The sequence below is a fragment of the Talpa occidentalis genome, unplaced genomic scaffold (genome assembly GCF_014898055.3).
Source record: "Talpa occidentalis isolate TD23 unplaced genomic scaffold, MPIMG_talOcc4v2.1 talOcc4.2, whole genome shotgun sequence".
Taxonomy (NCBI): Eukaryota; Metazoa; Chordata; class Mammalia; order Eulipotyphla; family Talpidae; genus Talpa; species Talpa occidentalis.
Genome location: NW_023602073.1, coordinates 46,152,547 through 46,177,800, shown reverse-complemented (window position 1 = coordinate 46,177,800; position 25,254 = coordinate 46,152,547). Strand labels below are relative to the sequence as shown.

Sequence of the window (25,254 nt, the reverse complement as noted above, 5' to 3'; positions counted from 1 at the left end):
ACCTGTGCAGAGACCCCACCCACGCTAGGCCTGATTTCTGACGAAGGAACTGCAAGTAAATAAATGGATGTTGTTTTGAGCCACCAAGTTGTGACAACTTGTTATGCAGTGATGGATGCATACACAGATGCCACTGCACAACAGACAAGCAGGTGGTATTTTTCCCACTGGAATGAATTTATGAGCTGATTTGTATACTAGTTGCACAAGAAAAAAATCTTTCCTAACTTTTTTGGTGTTGTTCACTTTATGATTTTTATGTAATGCAATGCAGTTTTTAATAAATCATGCTTTACTCATTCATTGAAAACTATTTAATGCCTACTATGAACTTTTTATGACTATGACTTTTTATGCTGGTGATGCAACTTTGACCTCAGTAACCCATGATCCCCGTGCTCAGGTGCTCACAATTCTAGAGGCTCCCCAGGAGTGAGGTGGAGCCCCTGGAGCATTGTAAGGGAGGCAATGGGGCGTCCTGACTTATACTAGCCGAGTTGCTGACCCCAGTGGAGAGAACAACCCTTGGGTGTTTTCTTCTATATATTTTATTGTTGCAGATTTATATCTAGATATTTCAACCGTTTGGAGGTTTTGCATATGAGGTTAGAGTGGCCCAAGGTCATTCTTTTATGTATGGCTTTCCAATTTTCCCAGCACCATTTATTGCAGAGACTGTACTTTTCCCAATCAAGGTTATAGCTGCTTTATCATAGATTAAGTCCTGACATGCACATGGGTTTATTTTGGGCTTTGAATTCTATTCCAATGCATCTATTTTTGCATCTATGACCCATGCATCTATTTTTTCGCTAATACATAACTTTTTTTTTTTTCCAAAATACTGTTGCTTGTTGTTGCATAGTGCAGCACCACACTGATAAAGACACAGGAGTTGTGGAGCAGGCTGCACAAGGCAGGATGCTGCTGAGAGCAAGATCCTGGCCATTTTTATTGATAGAATAATCACAGAGCATCAGCTACGTGCATTAGGAGGACAAGGAGAAAAGGATGGGTGAAACACAGGAATGTCATCTAGGGCCTGGGGGACACGAGTCTCCTGACCATGTTATCAGCTTAATGACCAAGTGTTGTCATCAAAACTAGACCCGAGACCCCTGGCCACAGTCCTAATCTTATGAACAAGGCATTCCACTGATCAGCTTCTGGAGTCCCTTGTCATACAGTCAGTCCTTGGGTCCGTGGGCGTTCCCAGTCATACCTCATGATGTATGAGTCGGAAGTAAGTTTATGCATCCATCCTCACCCCCCCATGCATTCCTGGCCATACCTCATGATGCACACCCTTCCCAGAGTGATCAAGTTTTCTGCTCTTTATTGATATGAAAGGGTCCTTGTAAGGTTTGGCTCATATGACTGTGACTGGACAGTTCTGACCTTTGTGTAAGAATGCAGAACTGCAGGTAACCCTAATGGTGGCTGAGCAGGCTGCTTAAGTCTAGCAGCCGCTTAAGTCTAGCAGACCCACAGCTTGTAGTAAAGTTTGAAGTCAGGTAATGGTATCTTTGTTTCCAGTTTTATTTTACTCAGCAGTGCTTCTGCAATTCAAGGTCTTCTGGGTTACACATAAATTTTAATATTTTTTGTTCAATAACTGTAAAAAATATTGCTGGTATTTTGATGGGGATTGCATTAGGGTTATAGTTTTTTTTGCTGCAGGAGGCCTTGTAGCCCCAGCCAGATAAACTACTGGCAAGCAGAGAAGCTCAAAGGGCCTCACACCTTGGGGCCAAAGTTAAAGGGCCTCACACCATGGGGCCAAAGTTAAAGGGCCTCACACCTTGGGGCTGAAATTAAAGGGCCTCACAACCACCGTGGGGCGAAGATTCCTTGTGCCTCACACCATGGGGCTGAAGATCTAACATCCCTTCACTTTTTGTTCTTAGTCATAAAAGGAGAAAAATTTCCCAAAAAGTACATTAGGCGCTACATTATATGCATCAATATACAGTAAATAAATGACACGGAAAATTATCTCTTAAAAACTAATTATTAAACAATTTGGCCCACTTGACAATGGGAGACAAGTTATTGAACATGCCTGACAAGCATTACAATACAACTATTATTCTAAGTCCTTTTTTTGCCTTCCCTTGATGTTTCTTGGGAAAGTTCTTAAATGAAGCTATTTAAATTAAGGAGTTTCTAGGTAGAGGAAGTTCTGATAGCTGAGTAGCAGCCAGCCCCTGGTGTGAAGGCCATTGAGAATAAGAAAAGTCTTTTCTTTGCTTAGGCTTTAGCTGATAGGGATGTACTGGCGGCTATCAATTGTCTTAGGTTATTGTTTAGCTGAAACAATGAATTTTAGTGTAAGACTTAATTTTTTATTAACCTTGAAGGTTGCCTTCTTGCTGAGAGCATGGAAAAGGAGATGCACTAATTGTTTCTGCTTTGTTTTTATGCACTTGATAATGTCATCTCACTGCTTACAAAAAATGTATAAATAAAGAACCTGCTGCGCCTTTTGGCAGAAGATACTAACACCTCACCAAGTGTCGGTGTCTTCTCATTCCCTTCCCCTCTGTCCCTAAGTTTCAGATCATTCGTATTCGCCGAGGCCGTCTCATCCTTTCAGGAACCCTGACACGACATTTTGCCGGAGGCTGGTCCCCGGCAGTTTTTTAAGACAAAATAGTCGTGTTGATTGTATCAATTCTCCCCGTGTTGGGTGTGGGACATGCTTACATCTCCTTATGCTGCTGTCTCAGTCCTTCAACAATACCTCGTAGTTCTCAATGCACAGGTCCTTTCCCTCTTTAGTGCGGCCAATTCTGATGTATTTAACTTGTTTTGGAGCAATTATAAAGAATTACTTTCTTGATTTCTTTTGTTTCTTGTATACTATTTGTGTATAAAAAGACTAGACTTTTGTTTGTTGACTTTATAACCTGCCATTCTGTTGTATACATTTGTTTTGATAACTTTTTGGTGGAGTCTGTAGAGTTTGCTATATCTAATATCATTTTCAAATAGTGACAGTTTCATTTCTTTTCCAACTTGTACTTCCTTTATTTTCTATTTTTATTGATAGCTCTGGGCAAAAGTTAGTACTAAGTTAATCAGAAGTGGTGACAGTGGGCATGCTTGTGTTGTTCTTAATCTTAAGGGGAGAGTTTTTAATTTTTGCCACAATCACATTGGCTGTTGGTTTGTAATACACAGTTTGTGTTGTGACTAGGTAGTTTCCTTTATTCCCATCTTATTTATTATTTTTTTAAAGATTTATTTATTCACTTACAGAAGGACCGGTGTGCAAGCCAGATGCGCAGGAGGATGAGAGGATTCACCAGAGAGAGAGCGGGGAACAGAATAGGCAGACTGACAAAACACGCTGCTAAGGGGAGCAGAGGGTGAGACAGGAGAGGTCTGCTCGCACGTGGGACCCTTGCAGGCTGGCCGGGATGGAACCGGTGCTGCAGAGGCTGTGGACAGCTTCACAGTGCTGTGCTCAAATGCCTGCACCACCAGGGGAGGCCCTTATTCATTGTTTTTATCTTAAGTGAGTGCTGAATTTTACCAACTGTTTTTTCTGTACCTATTGATTTTATCATATTTTTATCTTTACTTTTGTTGATATGGTGTATTATATAGATTGCAGTATGTATATTAAACCATCCATGCATCTCTGGGATTAATCCTAGTTGATCATGATGTATAGTCCTTGAGACACAATGTTGAATTCAATTTGCTAATATTTTGTTGAAGATTTTGTGTTGATGTTTATCAAGGATATTGGTTTATAATTATCTCGTCTTGTGCTGTTTTTAGTTGGGTTTGTTACTAGGGTAAATTATCATAAAATATTATTAGGGAACATCCTCTTCTTATAGTTTTTTTTTAAAGACTTATTTATTTATTTATACAAGCACTGGGTACAGTCAGAAGCACGGGAGGGTGAGAGAATTCACCAGAGCCAGAGCGGGGAACAGAACAGGCAGACGGATAAAATACACTGCTGAGGGGAGCAGTGGGCACAGGGGAGGTCAGTGTGCCATGTGGGACCCTCGCCGGAGGCTGGGATCGAACCAGCACTGCAGAGGCTGCTGGTAGCTTCGCAGCCCAGCACTCAACCACTGTGCCACCAGGGGAGGCCCCTTTTCTTACAGTTTTAAAGAAAAATGTGAACAAGGTTGGCATTAGCTATTCTTCAAGGTTTAATAAAAATCAATTGCAAGCTATCTGCTCCTGCGCTTTCCTTTTGGGAGATTTTTTATTGTTGATTCAGTTGTCCATGCGTGTAGGCAGTTAGTTCAGTCTATCTATTTCTCCTGGGTTAGTGCTGGTGGGCCACATGGATCTGAAATTTATCCATTTCTTCAAGGTTATTGAATTTATTGGCATATAGTTTTTCGTAGCTATGATACCTTGTATTTCTGTGCTGTGGGAATTTCTGCTTTCATGGGACTCTTTTTATTTCCTCTCTTATTTATTAGCTAGAAGCTTTTCTATTTTGTTTATGTCCTCAAAAAAACCAACTTCTAGTTTCACTGATTTTTATATGCTGCGAACCAGCTGCAGCAGCCTGGGTGTCAGGGGTTCCTGAAGGATGGGAAGGCGTCCGCGCAATTGTGGAAGGATGGGGAGGGGGAATGAGGAGACGCAAACACTTGATCAGCATGCAGACATCTGTGGAACCAAGTTTAGCCAAGGTTTCGCCATTTTGTATACCCTCCACCTTGATATGTTAGTCCTTGTCCAGCTGCATTCCGGAGATAGTTTCAGCAGTCACAACCCTCACTCCACTTGGTGACGAAAAAGCAGACCACCCCAGCTGCCAATGAGGGCAGTCCTGTCCATAAATGGGACAGCATCTCTAACCATCCAATCAGTTTGAAACTATAACCGCTCACGCCAAAATGCCTTTGTAGTAGTCAATGAGTAATTGCCAGCTTGTTTCAAAATTCGCGCCTGCTTGTGATCCTATAAGAGACCCCTGCTTTCTCTGTTCGGGGTTCTCGACCTCTGCCATTGCATCAGTACGTGTCGTGAGCCCGGACTCGAGCCCGTAATAAACCCCTTTTTGTTCTTGCATCGGCTGTCTGTGTCCTTGGGGGCTGCACAGGTCAACATTGAGCACAATAACATCCTCCTGCTGAGGAGCTCAGAAGCCCTTTATTTATACATTACAAGCAAACCGTGAGAGTACAGAAAGGGAACTGTTAAGGAAAAGAACTCTTTCCCTGTTAAAGAGCCATAGACATGGAAATATTAAGTACAAGATAAGTTTGCTTCCTTAACAAGCATATCTAAACAAGGCCTGGCAGCCTGCTAGGCTGGCTGTTCTCCTGGGCCATTCTCAAAGATCTGCATCCTTCCCCTTTTCCTGTGTCAAGAAATTGTATGCTAACTAACCAATGTTATCAATGAATCACGCAGTGCCATGTGCCGTCAAATTGGTTATTCAGTAATTGATCAAACAGCATTTGCAGTTTTACTTTTATTTATTTTTTTTGGATTAAAATAAGAACTTAGCATTGAACATTTGACAATTAGAATGCCTTTAATATTCTAGAAAAAATAGATTGGATGTGATAGAAAAAAATATCTGAGGAGTTAATAGGCTGAACAAGACAATTTCAACAAGTCTAACCCTGGAAGACAGGAGTGGGAGATGCTTACCATCATTTTATTTTTTTTTCCAATTTCTTTCTCACTTTTATTTTATTTTTTTTAATATTAAATTTTATTTTTATATTCCCCCATACAATTGCAAACGCCCCATTCTGACCCCAATCCTTCCCCTCCCGCCCCCCACCCCCCAAAAAGTGTCTCTGGTTCATAGTTTTTTGTTGATTTTGATTTTCACTTTCTTATATTCATTTTCCTGGTCCCTTATTTAAGTTTTCTAGATTCCTGCTATGAGTGAGACCATCCGGTATTTTTCTTTTTCTTTTTGGCTTATTTCGCTGAGCATGATCCCTTCCAGCGCCATCCATGTTGCTGCAAATTGCATGTGTTTATCTTTTTTGAATGCTGAGTAATATTCCATGGTATATATGTACCACATCTTCTTGATCCAGTCATCTATTTTTGGGCATTTGGGTTGTTTCCAAAGCTTAGCTATTGTAAACGGGATTTGCACATCAAAGACATCTTTACAGACACATCACCCAAAGCAGTGATAGTGAAGGCAAAGATAAACAGCTGGGACTACATCAAATTAAAGAGCTTCTGCACAGCAAAAGAGACAATAACAAAAACAAAGAGAAACCCCACCAACTGGGAGAACATTTTTGCACCCAACACTAATGATAAAGGACTGATCACAAAAATCTGCAAAGAGCTGATGAGACTCAGCAACAACAAAGAAAATAATCCAGTCAAAAAATGGGCAGAAGAGCTAAAAAGAAACTTCTCTGAAGAGGAAATGCAAATGGCCAACAGGCATATGAAAAAATGTTCAACATCACTTGTCATCAGGGAAATGCAAATCAAAACTACCATGAGATACCATCTCACACCAGTGAGAATGGCACATATTAAAAAAACTAGCAACAACAAATGTTGGCGAGGGTGTGGAGAAAAAGGAACTCTTCTGCACTGTTGGTGGGAGTGCAAACTGGTCCAACCACTATGGAGAGCTGTGTGGAGATTTCTGGACCTACTAAACATAGAGCTTCCATATGATCCAGCAATTCCACTCCTAGGTATTTACCCAAAGGACACAGAAACATCAATTCCAAAGAGCACCTGCAGTTTTACTTTTAAATGCGTATTTTGACAATTGTCATATAGAAATTAGCCATAAACAAATGAGGAGACACTAGCAGGAGTCAGCTAACGAGATTCCTGACTTTTCAGAAATCTGCCCCATGCCCGGACCCGGACCCTTGTCAGACGACATGAGTATCATGGCTCCCAGCATTTATAGTCTCTTTGATTTCCAGGTCAGTGATTTCCACTCTTGTTCCTAATTGTAGGGGGATTAAGATTTCTACTAATTTGGGCATGTTTGTTCCTCTTTTGCAAGTTGCTTTGGGTGTACTGTTAGGTTGTGTATATGGAGTTATTTCTTGCTTCCTAATATGGGCCTGTAATGCAACTATCTTCTCTCAGGAGTTGATGCAACTTTTACTGCATCCTATAGATTCTAGTTGCTTCTAGTCTCATTTGTGTTCATTTCAAAGTACTTTTTTATTTCTATTTTAACTCCCTCTTTTATCCATTAGCCACTGAGTAGCGTATTACTTGATCTCCATATATTCATAATTTTCCCTGTTTTTTTTTTTTTCTTATAGTTGCTTCCTAACTTTATTTCATTATGGTCAGAGAGAGTACTTGGCATGATTTCAACAATTTATCTCCTACACTGAGGGTCACCCCCACCCCCGGCCCACCCTACACACACTTGGGTATCTGGAAGGAATCACCAGGAAGAACAGACAATTTGATATGACTAGAACTAGAACACAGCTGGAAACACAGGCTTGGGTAAACTGTGATATTGGAAGATCAAAAATGGCTTAAATGTTAAGAAAGAAAAAGGGTATCAGGCATCCCTGGTGGTGCAAGGGGGTAAGCACAACACTGTGAAGCTTGCCAGGGAGCCTCCCACATGGCACAACAGACCTCTCCTGTCTCTGCCAATGCTCCCACCTGAAGGGAGGCATTGCCACAATTCAACACCTGACATTCGGCAGGAGAAGAGGAAATGAAGGGGAGCATCATTAAAACATGTTTAGAAAAGTCAGGAATGACAAACATTTGAATGGGAGGGGTCCAGGAGAGGTTATCATTTGATGTAATCATTAATCTAGCACTGAAGCACTGGCTACAAATAACAAATAGCCAAGAAATTGCTCTTTAAAAAAAAAAATGCAGAGACTATACAGGGGGCTTGGTGGGGAAGCAAAAGCAATGAAAAATGGCAGCATTCCAGGCCCTCCATTGACAGATTACCTCCCAATATTTATTCCCAGGAGGAAAAAGCTTCCCTATGAATTTTAACATTTAAGGGAGAAATAATATCAAATCTGCAGAATCTCTCCCACAAAACATAACAGGAAGTAACATTCCCCAATTGATATTATGAGGCCAGCATTATTCTGATACAAAATCAGACTAGAAGAAATTAATAATAAAAAGACAGAAAAGAACATGACAAGAATATTCTGCAGGTGAACAACCTTCATGAACAACGATGCAAAAACTCTCATTTTCAACGATGCAAATTTCAACGATGCAAAAAAATTGTGAGGGCCCCGCCCAGAGCAGACTCAGAGCTCAGTCCTTCAGCTCTGTGCTGAGCCTGACGACCACCCACCGTCCCTTTCAAAATTTAGGAAGACCTGCTTTATTCTGGTTATGATGTGTGTGTGTGTGTGTATACACACAGATAAGGAGTACAGTTCATAGGAGATAATAAGTTCAGACGCAGAACCTGAAGCTGTATGTGGCTCCCCCTCAGAGACCACAGCCCAGTCCCCAGAGACCCTGAGAACCTGGGAGATCACAGGGTTCTTGCCCTCCGTCCTCATCCCCGTGGCCACACGGGGGCGCTGCGGCGCTGTCCTAGTCTGGCAGCCAGGGGAGAGGGTGGGTGTGTGCCTCAGGCTGAGAGGGTGAGCTGGGGCTGAGCATCACTGGGGGGACTGGGAGAGATGCCCTGTGAGCAGCCCTGGCACCAGGCTGGGGTGGGGGAAGTGGGAGAGAGGAGAGGAGGCTCTGGAGCTGCCCTGGGTCTGAGGTGCCATCTTCTCTCCCCACAACCTCTCTCTGCAGTCCCTTGATGACCACACCCTGGAGACTGCAAACCAGATGCTTTTCCCTTCCTCTCCCTGTTCCTTTCCTGAGGGCTACAAGAATGTTTTTATTTTAAAATAATGTGTGTAAAAATTGGTACAATATTCCTGTATATCCCACACCCCTTTTCTATGTTAACATGGATATCTCTGTCTTATCTGTACAGCTAATGGGACAATAGTCACATGTTATTAATAATCCCCATACCTAATTTGGGTGTCATTAGTATTTCTTTTGGCTTTTCCAGGCTCCCGTAGTCTCTCAGACTCTCCTTGGTTTTGATGGACTTGGCATTTAGGGGAGCGCTGCTCAGGTGTGTTGTAGATGAGCCCTCAATGTGGGGTTGGTTGACTGGGGTGATGGGGTTGGGGAAAAAAACAGAAACATGAAGGGCCTTTCTCAGCACAGCGCCCTGGAGAGTCACCTGCACCTGCTCCTCACTGGTGATGTCACCGTCCCCCCCTGGCTGAGGTCGGGTCTCCACTTCCTCCCTGGGAAGTTCTTTCTTTCCTGTGTCCCTTTCCACACAGCAGTTGTTGGAAGGAGTCATCATGTGGAGCCCACACTTAAGGGGTGCTCTGCTATAAACATTTGTGTGCAGGTTTTGTGTGGAAGAAAAGTTTTCAAGTGAGTTGGGTAAATACCCAGGAGAGTAATCAGCAGGTTTTAGGGTAAATCTGTGTTTCACTTAATAGGAATTTGAAATTGACAAATCTCTTCCAGTGACTGTGTGATTTTGCATTTCCTCTGCAGTAAGTGGGGGTCCCTGTTGCTCCCCATCCTGGTCAGCACCTGGTGCACAGTGTCCCCCCTTATCTGAGTTTTCACTTTCCAAAGCCTCAGTTTCCCAAAATTAACCTAGGTTCAAAGTTTTTTCATAATAAGATATTTAGAGAGAGATCACATTCACTTAACTTTTATTATAGTACATTGTTGTGATTTTGATAGCCCTGTTTTAAAGTTATTATTATTAATCACACTGTGCCTGATTTATAAAGTAAATGTATCATATGTATGTATGTGCAGGGAAATCTTTGTGTATGGAAGGCTCCCTATTATTGGTGGTTCTGGTATCCACTAGGGGTCTTGGAATACATCCAATGTGGATAAGGGGGACTGCTGTAGTAGCATTTGGATTTAGGCCATATAATAGGTGTGTATTGCGAGTCTTTGTTTTAATTTGCACTTGCATTTATATATGTCTTTCAAGATATGATGTTGAGTGTTCATATGCGTAGTCGCCATCAATATAGTTTCCTTGGAAACTGTTCAGAGTTTTGCTCAATTTTAAAATGTTATCTGTTCCTTGTTGAATTTTAAGGGTTGCATGCATATTCTAAAGCAGGTATTATATTAGAGTCATATTTTGCAAATATTTTCTCCTGGTCTCTGGCCCCAGCTCTTTTGCAGACCTAACACTCGCATCAGTGCATACATAGGTTTTCCTGGGAAGAGAAATGAGGAGTTGCTGAGTACAGTGGGTTCAGACTACAGGAGACTTGGTTGACTGAGGATGATGTGACTTATGTATTTGTGTATGTTCTTGTGTATTTATGAATGCTCTCTGTGTGCGTGAATAACAAATATTAATAATTATCAAAATCATTTATTATTGGGCCTCCCTGGTGGCGCAAGGGGTTGAAACAGCCTCTGCAGCACGAGTTTGATCCCCGGCCAGGGAGCTACCCACATGGCACAGAAGACCTCTCCTGACTTGCCCGCTGCTCCCCTCAGCAGTGTATTTCAGTTAATCTGCCTGTTCTGTTCTCCTCTCTGTCTGTGGTTAATCCTCTCACCACCCTGCACCTCTGGCCTGTACCCCAGTTCTTGTATGCATAAATAAATACGTCTTCAAAAAATCATTTATCAAAAATAAATCACACGACAATCCCTGACAGTATCAAACACTTGGCAGATCTCCCTCGGTCACATGTTCTCAGGCTCTGACCTTCTACTCCACCATCTTGTCACTGAATGATTTTGCCTTAGAATTTCCACCTGACCAAGGTGGGCTGGGTGGATGGACACACCTTCCCACCGAAAAGAGCTAAAAACGTGAGATGTGTGAGATACAAAACCATCTTCTTAAAAGCCTTAGTACTGACAATCTAGTAATAAACAGCCACACCCAGAAGGGGAGGGCGTGGGCCCCACAGACAACAGCTTCCTGAGGAGGGAGGAAGGGCTGAGAGGGCCCAGCCCAGAGCAGACACAGAGCCCAGCCCTTCAGCTCTGTGCTGAGCCTGAGGACCACCACCCGCCCTCCCTTTCAAAACTTAGGAAGACTTGCTTTATTCTATGATGTGCGTGTGTGTGTGTGGGGGGAATGTATGTATATACACACATGTATGTGTTACATTTCTTAGGATATCATGTGTGCTTACTATAAAAATACAAAATGTTATAAACAAAGCATTTTCAGACCAGGAGGGAGTAAAAAACACTATCAGCTGTTGTTAACAATGGGAAACAGAAAGGCATTGAGGGCCTCCCCGGTGGCACAGCGGTTGAGCACTGGGTTGCGAAGCCGCCCCGCGGCCTCTGCAGCACTGGTTCCTGATCCCCGGCTGCTCCACGGCCACCGGAGGAGGGTCCCACATGGCGCGCAGACTTCTCCTGCCGCCCGCTGCTCCCCTCAGCAGTGTACTTCGGTCCTTTGCCTGCTCTGCTCCCCGCTCTGGCTCTGGTGAATTCTCTCACCCTCCCGCGCTTCTGACTGTACCCAGTGCTTGTATAAACAAACAAACAAACAAACAAACAAATAAATAAATAAATACATGCCTCTATTAAAAAAAAAAAAAAAAGAAAGGCATTGAAAGGAGGAGATGACCTCAAGTTTGGAAATGACCCCTCATTTTCAACCTTCCCCAGGCAGCACCTGAGTCCTTCCCCAGCACCTGAGCCCAGAGGAGAAGGGCTGACCAGGAGGGAGCAGGAGGGAGGGAGCAGGGACGTGGACAGAGACCACCCTGTCCAGGATGAAGGGCTGTGGGGTCCTGGCCAGGGAGGCTCAGGAAAGGAGGGAGCATCTCCTCAGGCCTGAGAGAAAGAATCTAGAGACAAAGTAAACCCAGTTTCTGATGACATTGCAAACATTTAAGTCACTTCTGCCATAACCCAATACAATGGCCCAAGGAAACTAATTTGTATGAGGTGAATTAGACCTTTTTTTTTTTTTGAAGTGGAGTTGGAGAGTACTACCATCTTTACTTAAAGGGATGAATGACAAAAACTATCATTATTTAGATTTGGTTAACCTGTACACACTTTCTAGAAAATGAATGTGAGCTGTCACTTTAAGAAAATCAACTGACAGATGATAAATGATAGTAATTAGCTGCCTTGATAAAGTACAAGCTCCAAGTGCAAACCAGATAGTGGAAAATTGTGTCCCATCGCTGTAAACTTGACAACTTCCAGTAGCCACTTACTTTGTCTGGGGTCTTTGGAACATAAAACACACGATTTTCAAAATTTGGTTCTAGAATAATTAACATAAATATCATATAACATAGTAGAACAATGCATCACTTTTTAAAATCACGTATTAATTCAAGATTAATAATCAGGAGAGGAGGGGTCCAGCAAAGGTATAGGGTGTGTTTCTCAGGGTCTCAGCCCTTTGGGCTGTGTCTGGGGTGGGTAAGGTTACTGTTGGGGATGCCCCATCTATGGGCAGTTTCTCTCCTCTCTTTCACAATCTGGCTCAAGCCCTCCTTCAGCATACAGTGACTCACCCCCAGTTCTCACTCCCCATTGCCTGCAGGGTCTCCAGAGCAGCCAATCAGCATCACAGCTGTGCCAGTCTGGACTCAAGAGTCTCCCCCAGACCCAAAAGCACCAGTCATGAGGCCCCCAACCCTCCTGCTGCTGCTCTCAGGGGCCCTGGCCTTTGACAGAGACCTGGGCTGGTGAGTGCGGGCTCTGGAGAGAAAAGGTCACTGAGGAGGGGGGAACCAGAGGAACCCTGGGGGGGGGGGCAGGACCCCAGAAAAGGCTCAATTCCCCCATTGCTGACCCTGTTATGCCCCTTGACTCCACCCTGTCCTGACCCCTTTCTGTCCCTCCAACTTCCCTCCTCCTTTTGTTCCATTGAGTCTCCAGCCTTCTATTTTTTTTTAAGATTCACTTATTAATGCATGCAAGAACTGGGGTACACGCCAGAGGTGGGGCTCGCGGGGGTGAGAGGATACACCAGAGACACAGTGGGGAGCAGAACAGGCAGATTGACTGAAATACACTGCTGAGGGGAGCAGCGGGAGAGACAGGAGAGGTCTGCTGTGCCATGTGGGCCGCTCCCTGGCCAGTCAGGGATCAAACTAGTGCTGCAGTGCCTGTGTGTGGCTTCATAGGTTGCTTCTTAACCCTTTGAGCCATCAGGGAGGCCCGCTCATCCTCTGCCCCATTTCAGTCTCAGGAGCCCCCTCGCCCCCCTCCCCTCCCGCCCCATCTCCCCAGCCCGGGTCTCCCTCCCGCCCCCAGGCTCCCACTCCCTGAGCTATTTCTACACCGCGATGTCCCGGCCCGGCCTCGGGGGCCCCGAGGAGCCCCGCTTCATCGCCGTGGGCTACGTGGACGACACGCAGTTCGTGAGGTTCGACAGCGACTCCCTGGCCCGAGTGTGGAGCCGCGGGCGCCCTGGGCGGGGCAGGAGGGGCCGGAGGACTGGGAGGAACAGACGCGGACCGCGAAGGGCAACGCGCAGACGTTCCCAGAGAACTTGCTTGTCCTGAGCTGCTGCTACAACCAGAGCGCGGCCGGTGAGCGGGGCGGGGCGGGGCGCGGTCACCGCCCCCATCCCCACAGATGGGCGGGGAACCCCCGATTTCGGTCAGGGCGTTACCCCAGAAGGTGTACCCGCCCTTCCCTCCACCCAGGGACAGGCCACAAGACGTTGAACTGCCAGGCTGCAGTTGAGGTTGAGGTGTATTCCAGCGGGGGTGGGGGTGGGGGGTGCGGGCGCGGTGACCGCGGGGTGACGCGGGGCAGGGACAGGGTCCACACCCTCCAGGAGATGTTTGGCTTCCAAGTGGGGCCCCATCGGCGCCCCTCCTGTGGGTACCATCAGTCCCCCTTACGCGCAGGTTACATGCCCTGAAGGAGGACCTGCGCTGCTGTTACAAATGACAGGTTTCCCAGATGAGACTTAACAAGCTTGTCTTTCCTGTATTTCTTGCAGTTCCCCCCTTGTCTGACAGGTTGTCTTTATGGCCAGGCCTCCCGGAGGAGCATTAACAAGTCATCAGCTATGGAAGAAAAGCAAGCTGGTGCCCACTTTTCTCCGTGCCCACCACTTCCCGCACCCCCTCCCCTTTGCAGACCCTCGCCCATCTGCCCCTTTTTCCCCCTTTGTATAAATACCCCTGCCCTCTGCCAAAGAGCAGGACGGTGGTCTTTCAGACATGCGTCTGCTGCCCTCCTCATTTGTCCACGAATTAAACTACTTTCCTTCTCCTCAAACTCTTTCTTTTTATTGGCTGAGGGAATCTGAGGATGGCGTTCAACATCACCTGCGCTCCTGGATCAAGGTGGACAGGGCGCCTCAGATCACTGGGGAATAAGTGGGAGGCAGCTGGAGCAGCTGAGCAATACACAAACTCCCTGGAGGGTACTTGCATGGAGGGGCTGCGCAGACACCTGGAGAATGGCAAGAAGGGGTAAGAGATAAGAGGAGAGGCAGGTCTCCCAACCTCCCTCAGGCCAGCACCCTCAAGGAGGATAGAGTGAGTCATGGTCACAGCAGCGCCCTCTCTCTGGTCAGGGAAGGAGGAGCCCCCTGGGTTTCCTGACTTGCCTAGAGGACCCTAATTTGCCTCACAACAGTTAAGGAATCCAGTGTCTCCTGAGCCTGAGGAGAGACCAGCCCTGAATTCACCCTTTAAGGAATGTTTTGAACCCGGCAGCCCTCTTGGGAACCATCAGTTTTTCTCTCAGGGTCTTGTGATTGATCTAAGGACATTTTTCTGATCTTGTTAGGGGGAAAAGGCAGTCCCAAAGCAAATTCCATACAGGCTTTGTGGACTCCACCCCCACCCCAGGTCAAAGCCAAAGACACTGGGAACTCCAAATCCCATCACCACCAAAGGGAAGGTGGCTGGGACCTGAGGGTGGGGTTAAGCAGCCAGGTGGATACAAAAGGCAGACACATGGGCTTTGGGGGCTCTCTCCATTTTGGGGCCCTCGGCCAGCTCGCGGCGTCCGTCTAGCTCTGAGAGTGACTTTGGGGTTTCCAGGTCGTCGTGAGACAGGGCAAGCTAGGGTTATTAGGCAGTTTTAGGGACAGTGCAGGAGGGGACCTCTGAAGAATTTAGGGAGGCTTCAGAGATAAGGACAACCAAAGAAATATAACCAATTCCATTGGGAAAAACAAACATGCCAGGACCAAGGACAACATTGTTAATGCTGGTCCTGGTTTCCTTCAGGTGGTAAAGGGAGGCGGAGATTGGAGAAATGGAGAGTGGTTTAATTTATGGTCACATTAGAAGGGCAGCTGTTTAACTTCAATGCAGGGATGCCCATCCAGAAGACTGGGCCATAAAGATAAAGATACAACAAATGGGGAAAGACAGACCTACTAGATAAGGAATGTGAAGATCCCTACTCAGTAGCAAATTCAGTGAGACAGCCGAAAACTGACCAATCACAGAGAGACTGGTAAAGTTTTAGAATAATGAGGGAAAAAAGGTCTATATTCCCTGAAACACAATTCCACTTTGGCTTCCTTGCCCCTCCCAGGCCTGGTTCCCTGGCCTGGGAGTCCCACTTTATTTCTGTTCTTTTTCTCCTCAATAAACTTTTTCTTTCTATAAAGGAACCTGCCTCTTCTCGCTTGCTTGCCTGAGCGTCTGCGAAGTTCCTGCTGCGGCTTCGTGAGACACCAACCCTGGGGGGTCTAGTGGCTGGGGCTCAGCGCTGCCCTGCAGCCTGAAATCCGATCCCGGCTGGGAGACTAGGCCTGACAATTCCGGTATCAGTCGGATTGGGTAGGACGCATTAAAGACTTTATTTCCCTATTTTCTCCCTGAGTTGTACATTTTCCTTATTTCTTTTTCTCTTGTAAATAAACCTTTTATTAACCCTTTTGCGTGTGTCTGTAGTGGAGTATTCATAAGTCCCTTTAAAGCGCGCGGGTGAGGACCCACAGCCAGGAACCCGTTTAATATCGGGGTTGATAAAGTCTTTAATGCGTCCTACCCGATCCGATGACCTGGAAACCCCAAAGTCACTCTCAGAGCTAGACGGACGCCGCGAGCTGGCCGAGGGCCCCAAAATGGAGAGAGCCCCCAAAGCCCATGTGTCTGCCTTTTGTATCCACCTGGCTGCTTAACCCCACTCTCAGGTCCCAGCCACCTTCCCTTTGGTGGTGATGGGATTTGGAGTTCCCAGTGTCTTTGGCTTTGACCTGGGGTGGGGGTGGAGTCCACAAAGCCTGTATGGAATTTGCTTTGGGACTGCCTTTTCCCCCTAACAATCTGACTCCTGCTTTTCTGAGTCCCCAGGTCAGGAGCAAAAGTCTGTGCTCTTCTCCTTAGTGAACTGCATCCTCCTATCCAGAGCTGTCACCCTAATTCTAGACTTTCTAAGAAATAAGAGATTTTCCCAGAATCCCCAGACCAGGCTGGTTTCTAGATTTTGTGCTTCCTCTTCTAAACCCACTGCCCTGTCCATTCTCAGAACGGTCACATGAGTGTTTTTCAGGCCCATGAGGGAAAAACCCAGAGTGTGGAAGTTCTCACCTTTCTTCCCAGTGGCCCCAAGGATACACGTGACCCACCACCCCACCTCTGACCAGAAGGTCACCCTGAGGTGCTGGGCCCTGGGATTCTACCCTGCAGACATCACCCTGACCTGGCAGTGAGAATGGGAGGACCTGACCCAGGACACGGAATTGGTGGAGACCAGGCCTGGGGGGAATGGAACCTTCCAGAAATGGGCAGCTGTGGTGTTGCCTTCTGGAGAGGAACAGAGATACACTTGCTATGTGCAGCTGCTGGAGCCCCGAATGCTGGCTTGGGGTAAGGAGGGAACGTGAGCTCAGAGCTTCTTGGGATCAGGAGCCCTTCTGGAGACCTTCAGAGCATCATATGGGGGCCTGAGGCTCAGAGTCTCCCCTTCCCTTCCCTTCCAGTGCCCCCTCCTCAGCCCACCATCCCTACTGACTCTACTGACTCCACTATGGACATCATTGCTGCCCTGGTTCTCCTTGGAGCTGTGCTCACTGGGGCTGCGGTGGCTTCAACTGTGACGTGGAGGAAAAAGCTCAGGTAGGGAAGGGAGTGGGGGATCTTGTCCACTGGGGGCTGTCATGTCCCAGGGAGAACTTGCCCTACCTGGTATGGGAAGTACCACCCACACGCTTGTGTTGCCCAGTCTGGAGCTGATTGCCAACTGTGTTTTGTAAAGCATTTTTGAAAACAAATCACATTGTTCACCTTGATAATTCTGGTGATGGACCCTGATCCCAGCAAATGACAGAGGGGAAGGTCCCTGCTGAGGGCAGATCAAAGGAGGCAGTTGGTCCAGTCCCCTCTACTTGGGGATTCCTTTAGGACTTCATAGCCTGACTCCTCTTTGGTCTCATGGGATGCTTCCTCCCACAGGAGTACAAGGAGAAAGCTACACCCAGGCTGCAGGTAAGTGTAGATCAGGGCTTTGGTCCCTGAGCCCCTGGGGACAGTGTAGAATGAGCCCATGGGGGAGTCACCCCCATCAGTCCCTTCCATGGTCTCATCTCTCTATGGATTTGACCAGGTTCCATTTTGTTCTCCCCCAGGCAGTGACAGTGCCAAGGAATCTGATGTGTCTCTCACAGCTGCTAGAGCTGAGGAGGCCTGTGGTGGGAGGGCCTAGGGCAGAGAGGATGGGCCAGGTTATAGGGAAGCTGGGAGGGGGACATTCTGAGGATGCGGTGGACTATGGAGAATGTTGACACTTATGTGTTTCTTTGAACTTTTTATGATCCTTTTCTTTCTCAGTGAGCCAGATGCCTTGTGGGGGCTGAGAGATGCAGGATTTCTTCTCACCCCCACTTTGTAACTTCAAGATCCTCTGATTTCCTTTGATGCAAAAGGCATCGGAATGTGTCTCTGTTCTTACTAGATAATGTGAGGAGGTGGGGAGACTGGCCCAGCCCTGCCCACCAGGCCTCTCCCCACACTGATCTGTGTCTCTCCCTGATGACTTTCCTGCTCTAGCAGAGGCAGCTTGGTCTGCGTCTACCCCAGTTTTTGTGTTTTCCTCAAGAATAGTAACTGTTTCCTCTTTGAAATAATAATTTGAGTTCTGGAATTACTTTTTGTAAGCTTGCCCAATGGGTTTGGTGGGCTAATAAAAATGATTTCCAAAATTTGAGATGAAATAAATGGGAAACCTTTCAGAATCACGTGTTTGCTGTGCTGAGTCTGTGCAGGTGGGGGCGGGAGAGGCTGTGAGGAGCCGAGGGGGACGGGGCCTGTGTCCAGTCAGTGCTCAGTGCGTCGTGGGCTTTGATGTGGTCACTCCTCAGCGGTCATCTCTCTGCTCCTTTGTCCTTGTCCTTCAGGAGCACCTGTTCCAGTAGGGCCTGTGATCACAGGGACTCAGACACCACCTGGTCTTGTGCTGTCATGTCTGGGCTGGGAGTTTTTGTGTGGCCGGGTCAGCCCAGGCTCAGCTCAGGGTCTAGCCTTTCTATGGATTCCTATTTGCTTCTTGTTTTATTTTATTTTATTTTATATATATTTTTTGCTTTATGCCTGTTCTCCTTAATGTTTAGAGACCAGGCCTCATGTCCTCTTGGTCCCTGTCTCTGACAAGGGCGGAGTATCTCTCATTGTCCTCACAAAGCTCAGGGTATCCCCTGCACACAGGAGTCCGGTGAGATGGATATCCAGACTCATCTGATTTTTGGCCTCATTTAGGACTTTTTTCTGGATTATCATTTTTATCTTTTCCAACAAAATCCTGGTATTACTAGAGAGGAAGATTTGATAACTTTGTTATGGATTGAGGTAAGTTACTGATAGATTTCTATTTTTCTTCACAGCTTCTCCCTGTAACCCTGCCCTTAAATGTAGTAACCCCAGTGCTGGTGCTAATCGCGACCCATGGATTGATGGAGTCAGTTACCGTCATAGTTGGCTGAAAAATGGGACCCATAAGCCTAGGAACTTGGGTATCCCTGGTGGCCCAGAGGTAAGTCTCAGCACTGTCACTTCTACACCCTGAGTTCAATCCCCAGACAGCGAGCTAACTAATTCTAGACTTTCTAGGAATAAGAGATTTTCCCAGAATCCACAGATCAGGCTGGTTTCTAGATTTTGTGCTTCCTCTTCTAAACCCACTGCCCTGTCCATTCACAGAATGGTCACATGAGGGTTTTTCAGGGCCCATGAGAGAAAAACCCAGAGTGTGGAAGTTCTCACCCCTCTTCCCAGTGGCCCCAAGCATACACATGACCCACCACCCCACCTCTGACCAGAAGGTCACCCTGAGGTGCTGGGCCCTGGGATTCTACCCTGTAGACATCACCCTGACCTGGCAGTGAGAATAGGAGGACCTGACCCAGGACACAGAACTCTCCTGTTTTGCTCGTTGCTCCCTTTAGTAGTATATTTCAGTCAGTCTGTCTGTTCTGCTCCCCACTCTGTCTCTGGTGAATCCTCTCACCAACCCCACCCTGCACTTCTGACCTACACCCCAGTTCTTTATGCAATAATAAATCTTAAAAAAAAAGTATGAACCCCTTTTCAAAAGAAATACACCTCTGTAATGTGCCACAATAGTAAGACACGTTCTCTGGAACAGGGAGATGCTCTACACTGTTGACACAACTGATGTTGCACCAGATGTGTGACTGACTGTATATGCAACTAGGAAACCTCAATGCACTAAAAACATGCACAACTTGCGGCCTGTGGAGAGTGTGTCCTAGTGAGGAGAGGAGACTGGGGACTGTGTGACAGTAGATCAGACAGTCAACCACGCATGCCTGGTTAGAAGTGGGTAAAGGATGTGGGAAGGTGACAGGATGGTTTTCTTCCCAGCATGGTAAATTGGGGGTCTCACCAAAGTGACCTTTGAGAAAAAGCTGATGGACACGTTGCCCACAGGGATGTGATGTGCAGAGAAGTTCAGTCCAGGCAGGACAACCTCCAGGGCAGATGCCCGAGCAGGAATGTGTCTGTGTGACAAGCATGAGCAGGGAGGCCAAGGGCTGGAACAGAGGCCAACTGAGATGGGATCTGTGTGCACTCAGAACATTCAGCCTGAGGATTTGGGAGGGTTTGACTCACTGAGTAAGATGTGGGGTGACAAGAACTTCTGAGCAGATATACACCTTTGGGACTTCTCTCTGGTAGCCTCAGTCTGGCTGCTGTGCAGCAATGAAGGATGAGAGGTGGGAAGAGAAGTGGAGAAAACCAGTGCCGGTCCCAGGACACAAAGTTTCGTGGCTTTGTTAGGTTGTGTGCAGGGAAAAAATAGGAAGTGATAGGACTGTGCATAGTTAGAGATGGACATTACAGTGTTTCCTACTACTGGGCTGTGAGAAAGGGGTCAAGGATGACACTCAGTGTCTCAGACTGTGCAGGCAGAGAGGCAGAGCCTCAGTGACATAGGGAGACCCCAGAAGACCCATATGTGGGCATCCTAGGCACTCAATTTAGGAAAGTTGAATCAGATCTATTAGAATTGAAAGTGATGTTGGCAATTTGACAGACAAGTCTGGGGCACAGGTGAAATGTGTGAGGTAAGAAATAGATCTGGGAGGTGATGTGATGTCAATGATATTTAAAGTCTTGAGCATGTAAGGGTCACCCAGAAAGTGATGACTATGCAAGAGAAAGGAGCAGAATTGAACCCGATTCCACAGTGATGAGTAATCGGAGCAGAAACCCCCCAGAGCTGACTGCACAGTCTGACACATGGAGAAGATATGGATACCAGGGAGCCCCCCACTTCAGTGAGAAGAGGAGTCACCTGGACTCTCATGAAGACTCAGAAGGTCTAGAACTGGGCCTAAGAGTCTTATTTGTCCCCTCCCCCACTGTAAGGATGGAGAATTTAGGGCTGATGCTCAGGAAGAGGCACTTTCATCCCTGGAAGCAGGAACAAGTAACAGGGACTCTGGAGTCCAAGTTCCCATGCAAAGAGATTGAGGGAAACTGGGGAATCCAGATCTGGGGGAGCAACTGTTATGACCTAGACACCTGGCTCTTCCCTGAGGCCTGTATCCATAGTTAGCCACTAAGGGGTCAATTTGAGGACCCCTAATGTGACAGTGGACCTGACTTGCTACTGGGAGCCCAGGGGGCCCAGGGGCCCCTGGTTTCAGGTCTTATGTCCAGTTCTTTTATCCATTTTGAGTTGATTTTTGTGCACAGTGAGAGGTAGTGGTCTAGTTTCATTTTTTTGCACGTGGAGGTCCAATCATTGAACAAACTATCCGTGTTCCATTGGATATTCTTTGCTCCTTTGTCAAAGATTAGTTGTTCATATAAGTGTGGCTTTATTTCTGGGCTCTCTATTCAGTTCCATTGGTCTGTGTGTCTGTTTTTGTTCCAATACCAAAGTGTTTTAAATTATTATGGCTTTGTAGTATAGCTTGAAGTTTGGAAGTGTGATACCTCCTTTCTCCTTTGTTTTCATCAGAAGGACTTTTGCTATTCGTGGCTTTTTGTGGTTCCATATGAATTTTATCAGTATTTATTCTATTTCTTTGAAGAATGTCATTGGGATTTTTATTGGAATAGCATTGAATCTGTATATTGCTTTTGGGAGGATGGCCATTTTAATAATGTTGATTCTTCCAATCCATGAGCAGGGGATGTCTTTTCATATCTTTGTGTCTTCTTTAATTTCTTTTAACAGTGTTTTATAATTTTCTTTGTATAAGTCTTACACTTCTTTTGTGATGTTTATTCCCAAGAATTTGATTTTTTTGGTTTCAATTATAAAAGGGATGGTTTTCTTGCTTTCTTCTTCTTCCGATTGATTGTTTGTGTATAGGAAAGCTACTGATTTTTGTGTTGATTTTGTATCCTGCTACTTGACTGAACTGATTGATTATTTTCAGTAGTTTTTCTGTGGAGTTTTTAGGGTTCTCTATGTATATTATCATATCGTCTGAAAATAGTGATAATTTGACTTCTTCTTTCCCTATTTGGATTCCTTGTATGTCTTTCTCTTGTCTTATTGCCCTGGCTAGGACCTCTAGTATTATATTGAAGAGCAGTGGTGAGAGAGGACAACCTTATCTTGTTCTTGATCTTCAAGGAAAGGCCTTCAGCTTTTTGCCATTGAGAATAATGTTGGCAGTGGGTTTGTTGTATATGGCTTTTATCATGTTAAGTTATGTTCCTTCTATCCCAAGAATTTCAAAGGCCTTCATCATAAATGGATGTTGGACTTTGTCGAACACTTTCTCAGCATCTATTGATATGATCATATGGTTTTTAGTTTTCTTTTTGTTGATGCGTTGGATTACACTAATTGATTTTTGTATGTTGAACCATCCTGGTGCCCCTGGGATGAATCCCACTTGATCGTGGTGTACTATCCCTTTGATGCATTGTTGGATTCTGTGGGCAAGGATTTTGTTGAGGATTTTTGCATCAATGTTCATTCGGGAGATTGGCCTGTGATTTTCTTTTTCTTAAAAAAAAAATATTTATTTATGCATACAAGAGCTGGGGTATAGGCCAGAGATGGAGGGGGGGCGGTGAGAGGATTCACCAGAGACAGAGTGGGGAACAGAACAGACAGACTGACTGAAACACACTGCTGAGGGGAGCAGCTGGTGAGGCAGGAGAGGTCTGCTGCACCATGTCAGTTGCTCCCTGGCCAGCTGGGGATCTAACTCATGCTGCAGGGGCTGCGGATTGCTTCATAGTGCAGCGCTTAACCCCTTGTGCCACCAGGCAGGGCCCAGCCTGTAATTTTCCTTTTTTGTGCTGTCTTTGTTTGAGTTTTGATATTAATGTAATGCTGGCTTTGTAGAACGTATTTGGTAGTATTCCTTCTTTTTTCAATTTTTTGAAAGAGTTTGTGTAGGATAGGCACTAATTCACTGCTGACCATTTGGTAGAATTCATTTGTGAAGCTGCCTGGTCCTGGGCTTTTGTTTTTGGGGATTTTGTTTTTGTTTGTGCTTTGATTACTGCCTCAATTTTGCTGCTTGTAATTGGTCTGTTCAGTTGTTCTATTTCTTCTTTTGAACCATTTCTTTTCTTATTGTTGGTTTGTAAGACTTCTTTTATAATATCAATTCCAGATACAAGTCCTTTCTCAGATACATGATCTGATTTGTAATCATTTCTCCCATTCTGTGTCTACAGTCTTGAACTTACACAGTAGTATACACTAGTGACAAAGGCATAGATATATTTTTCTGGAAAGAGAAATGATAAATCGCTAACTGGTTTTGAGCAGATGACCTGGCTCACTGGTGGGAAGTGCTGTTACTCATTTAACTATGTAAATTCCTTTTTTAAAAAAAGATTTATTATTTATTTATACAAGAACTGGGGTACAGGCCAGAGGTGTGGGGGCTGAGAGGATTCACCACCGACAGAGTGGGGAACAGTCAGGCAGATCAACTGAAGTATACTCCTGGGAGTAGCTACGTAAATTCTTGAGTATAAAATTTTCTTCTGTGCTCATGAAATAATACTTTCAAAATTAAATCCTACTAAAATCCCTTCAACTGCATCACGTCCTAATCACATGCTAAGCCCAGAGCGGCACGTCTGCCGCATGATAAATCTGCTCATCATCATCTCTCATGGCCCATAGCTGCATGTTGGGGTCACTCTTGGTGGTGTCCATGCTGTGGGCTTTAGGCAAATGTGCAATGACGTGGACACTATATTGTGTCCTACACAGCAGACTCACTGCCTTCAATATTTTCTGTGCTCCAAGGAAAAAAACTCAAAGATAGACTAGTGGAGACACATCAAACCGCAAGCTCCTGCCCAGCTAAGGACACTGTCATTGCATGTAAAGACACCCTATGGGGTGGGAGAAATAATTTGCATATCATACATCAGGATATATGAAGAATACATATAACTCAACCACCAGAAACAACCCAATCAAAAATGTGGAGAAGAGCTGAGTGGACATGTCTCCAAAGAAGATGCAGATGGCCACAGGCACATGGAAAATGCTCCCATCACACGTCATCAGAGGATGCAGGTCAGAACCACAATGAGACACCACCTCACACCTGTGAGGTGGCTCATATTAAAAGGACCAGGGGACTGAGGTGATGGTGCACGGGTGCCTCGGGAAAGGAAATTCTATGGGGACTCAATCTGAGGGGGGGGGGGAGCAAATATTTTTTAAAAAATGTAAAAAATGATAAATGTTTAAAAATAAATAAAATTTATTCCTATTTAATAAAAAAGAATTAATTTTACAGAAAATATATTTTCTTGACTCAAAGAATGGTAGAAAATGATGAAATGGAATAAAAAGGACATGCGACAATGAAAAAGATCAGAATGATAAACTCAAATCTGACCATATCAAAAATCATGTTAAAGTAAATTAACTAAAATTCCAATCAAAAGCCTGAGATTCTCAGACTGGATAATATCAAGGAGACTTGTAGCACCCTTGTCTCTGTGTGCTAGAAAGACTTTCTATACAAACAAAAATTGTTAAAAGTGAAAGGGTGAAAGAACGTGCCAAGGAAATAGAAAGTAGGACAAACCTTTACTGTCATTGCAGGAAGTGACAGCAGTGAGGCCTGAGGGACACAGACAGCAGGTCCCTGCCTCTGTGTCCAGTGGGGAGAAGAGACAGACAGGTCTGGGCTCCCAGGGCTAGGGAGGGAGAAGGGCCACCCTCCAGGCTCCAGGGGTGGGTGGTCTCACCCTGGGCAGGAGGGTCCATCCTTGGCATCTTGATTATGGAGTGCAGACACCTGGCCCTGGAGCGGGGACACATTTTGTTCTGGGGAAAAGTTAGTCAGTAATCTAGCCTCCGACTCCTGGCTGATCTTGTGGCCACCTCAGACTCCAGCTCCTCCCTCGTCTGCTCTCTGTGCTCCAGAACAGGGAGTCCAAGGCCTGGGCCATTCCTCCTGGTGCAGGGGCTCCTGAGACAGTGTCCAAGGGCTGAGGGCTGTGAGCTGAAATGGACTCACACTGGGCTGTGAGGTCCCAGCACAGGGAGGCACTCTGTAACCCAGGTTAGGGCCCAGGGCTGTCCCCTGCAGGTGGCACAGGCCTTGTGCTCCCCCTCTCTGGGCTCCTTGATTCTCCCTGTCACCCCAGCATAAGAGAGCTTTGCTCTGAAAAGAGGGGAACCCCTTCATCACCACTCTCCTCTTCCTTTCCTGTCTTTACCTTGAATGTGAATCACCCCACACCTGCAGTGCACAGATGCCTTTAACTTCAGTGCAGTTACCGTTCAGTTACAGAGCTGTCAGCACAGAACCAGCAGATCCTGCACCCCCACACTCATGTCTCCCAGGGAGTCACCGCTGGATGCTAACACAGACTCTAC

At 45.9% G+C, this 25,254-nt stretch overlaps 2 protein-coding genes across 5 annotated transcripts in view; both read left to right on the top strand.

The window, feature by feature from the left end:
* The window catches only part of LOC119251319 (class I histocompatibility antigen, Gogo-OKO alpha chain-like), a 118,048-nt gene that overhangs the window by 46,771 nt on the left and 46,023 nt on the right, over positions 1–25,254 (top strand). The gene's annotated exons all lie outside the window — the stretch shown is intronic.
* On the top strand, positions 13,771–24,039 carry LOC119252184 (saoe class I histocompatibility antigen, C alpha chain-like). Of its 4 annotated transcripts, XR_008553169.1 has the most exons (6): positions 13,771–14,420; positions 16,599–16,778; positions 16,892–17,027; positions 17,364–17,396; positions 18,788–18,936; positions 23,662–24,039. XR_008553169.1 is itself a non-coding variant. In XM_054698634.1 (4 exons), the coding sequence occupies exons 1-4, from the start codon at positions 16,766–16,768 to the stop codon at positions 17,797–17,799; spliced, it is 243 nt and encodes an 80-aa protein (XP_054554609.1). In that variant the 5' UTR covers positions 16,501–16,765; the 3' UTR covers positions 17,800–17,978. The 4 variants fall into 4 exon arrangements, 1 of the variants encoding a protein (XP_054554609.1); XR_008553168.1 differs by lacking the exon at positions 13,771–14,420 and having other exon boundaries at positions 16,501–16,778; XR_008553170.1 differs by lacking the exons at positions 13,771–14,420; positions 17,364–17,396 and having other exon boundaries at positions 16,501–16,778.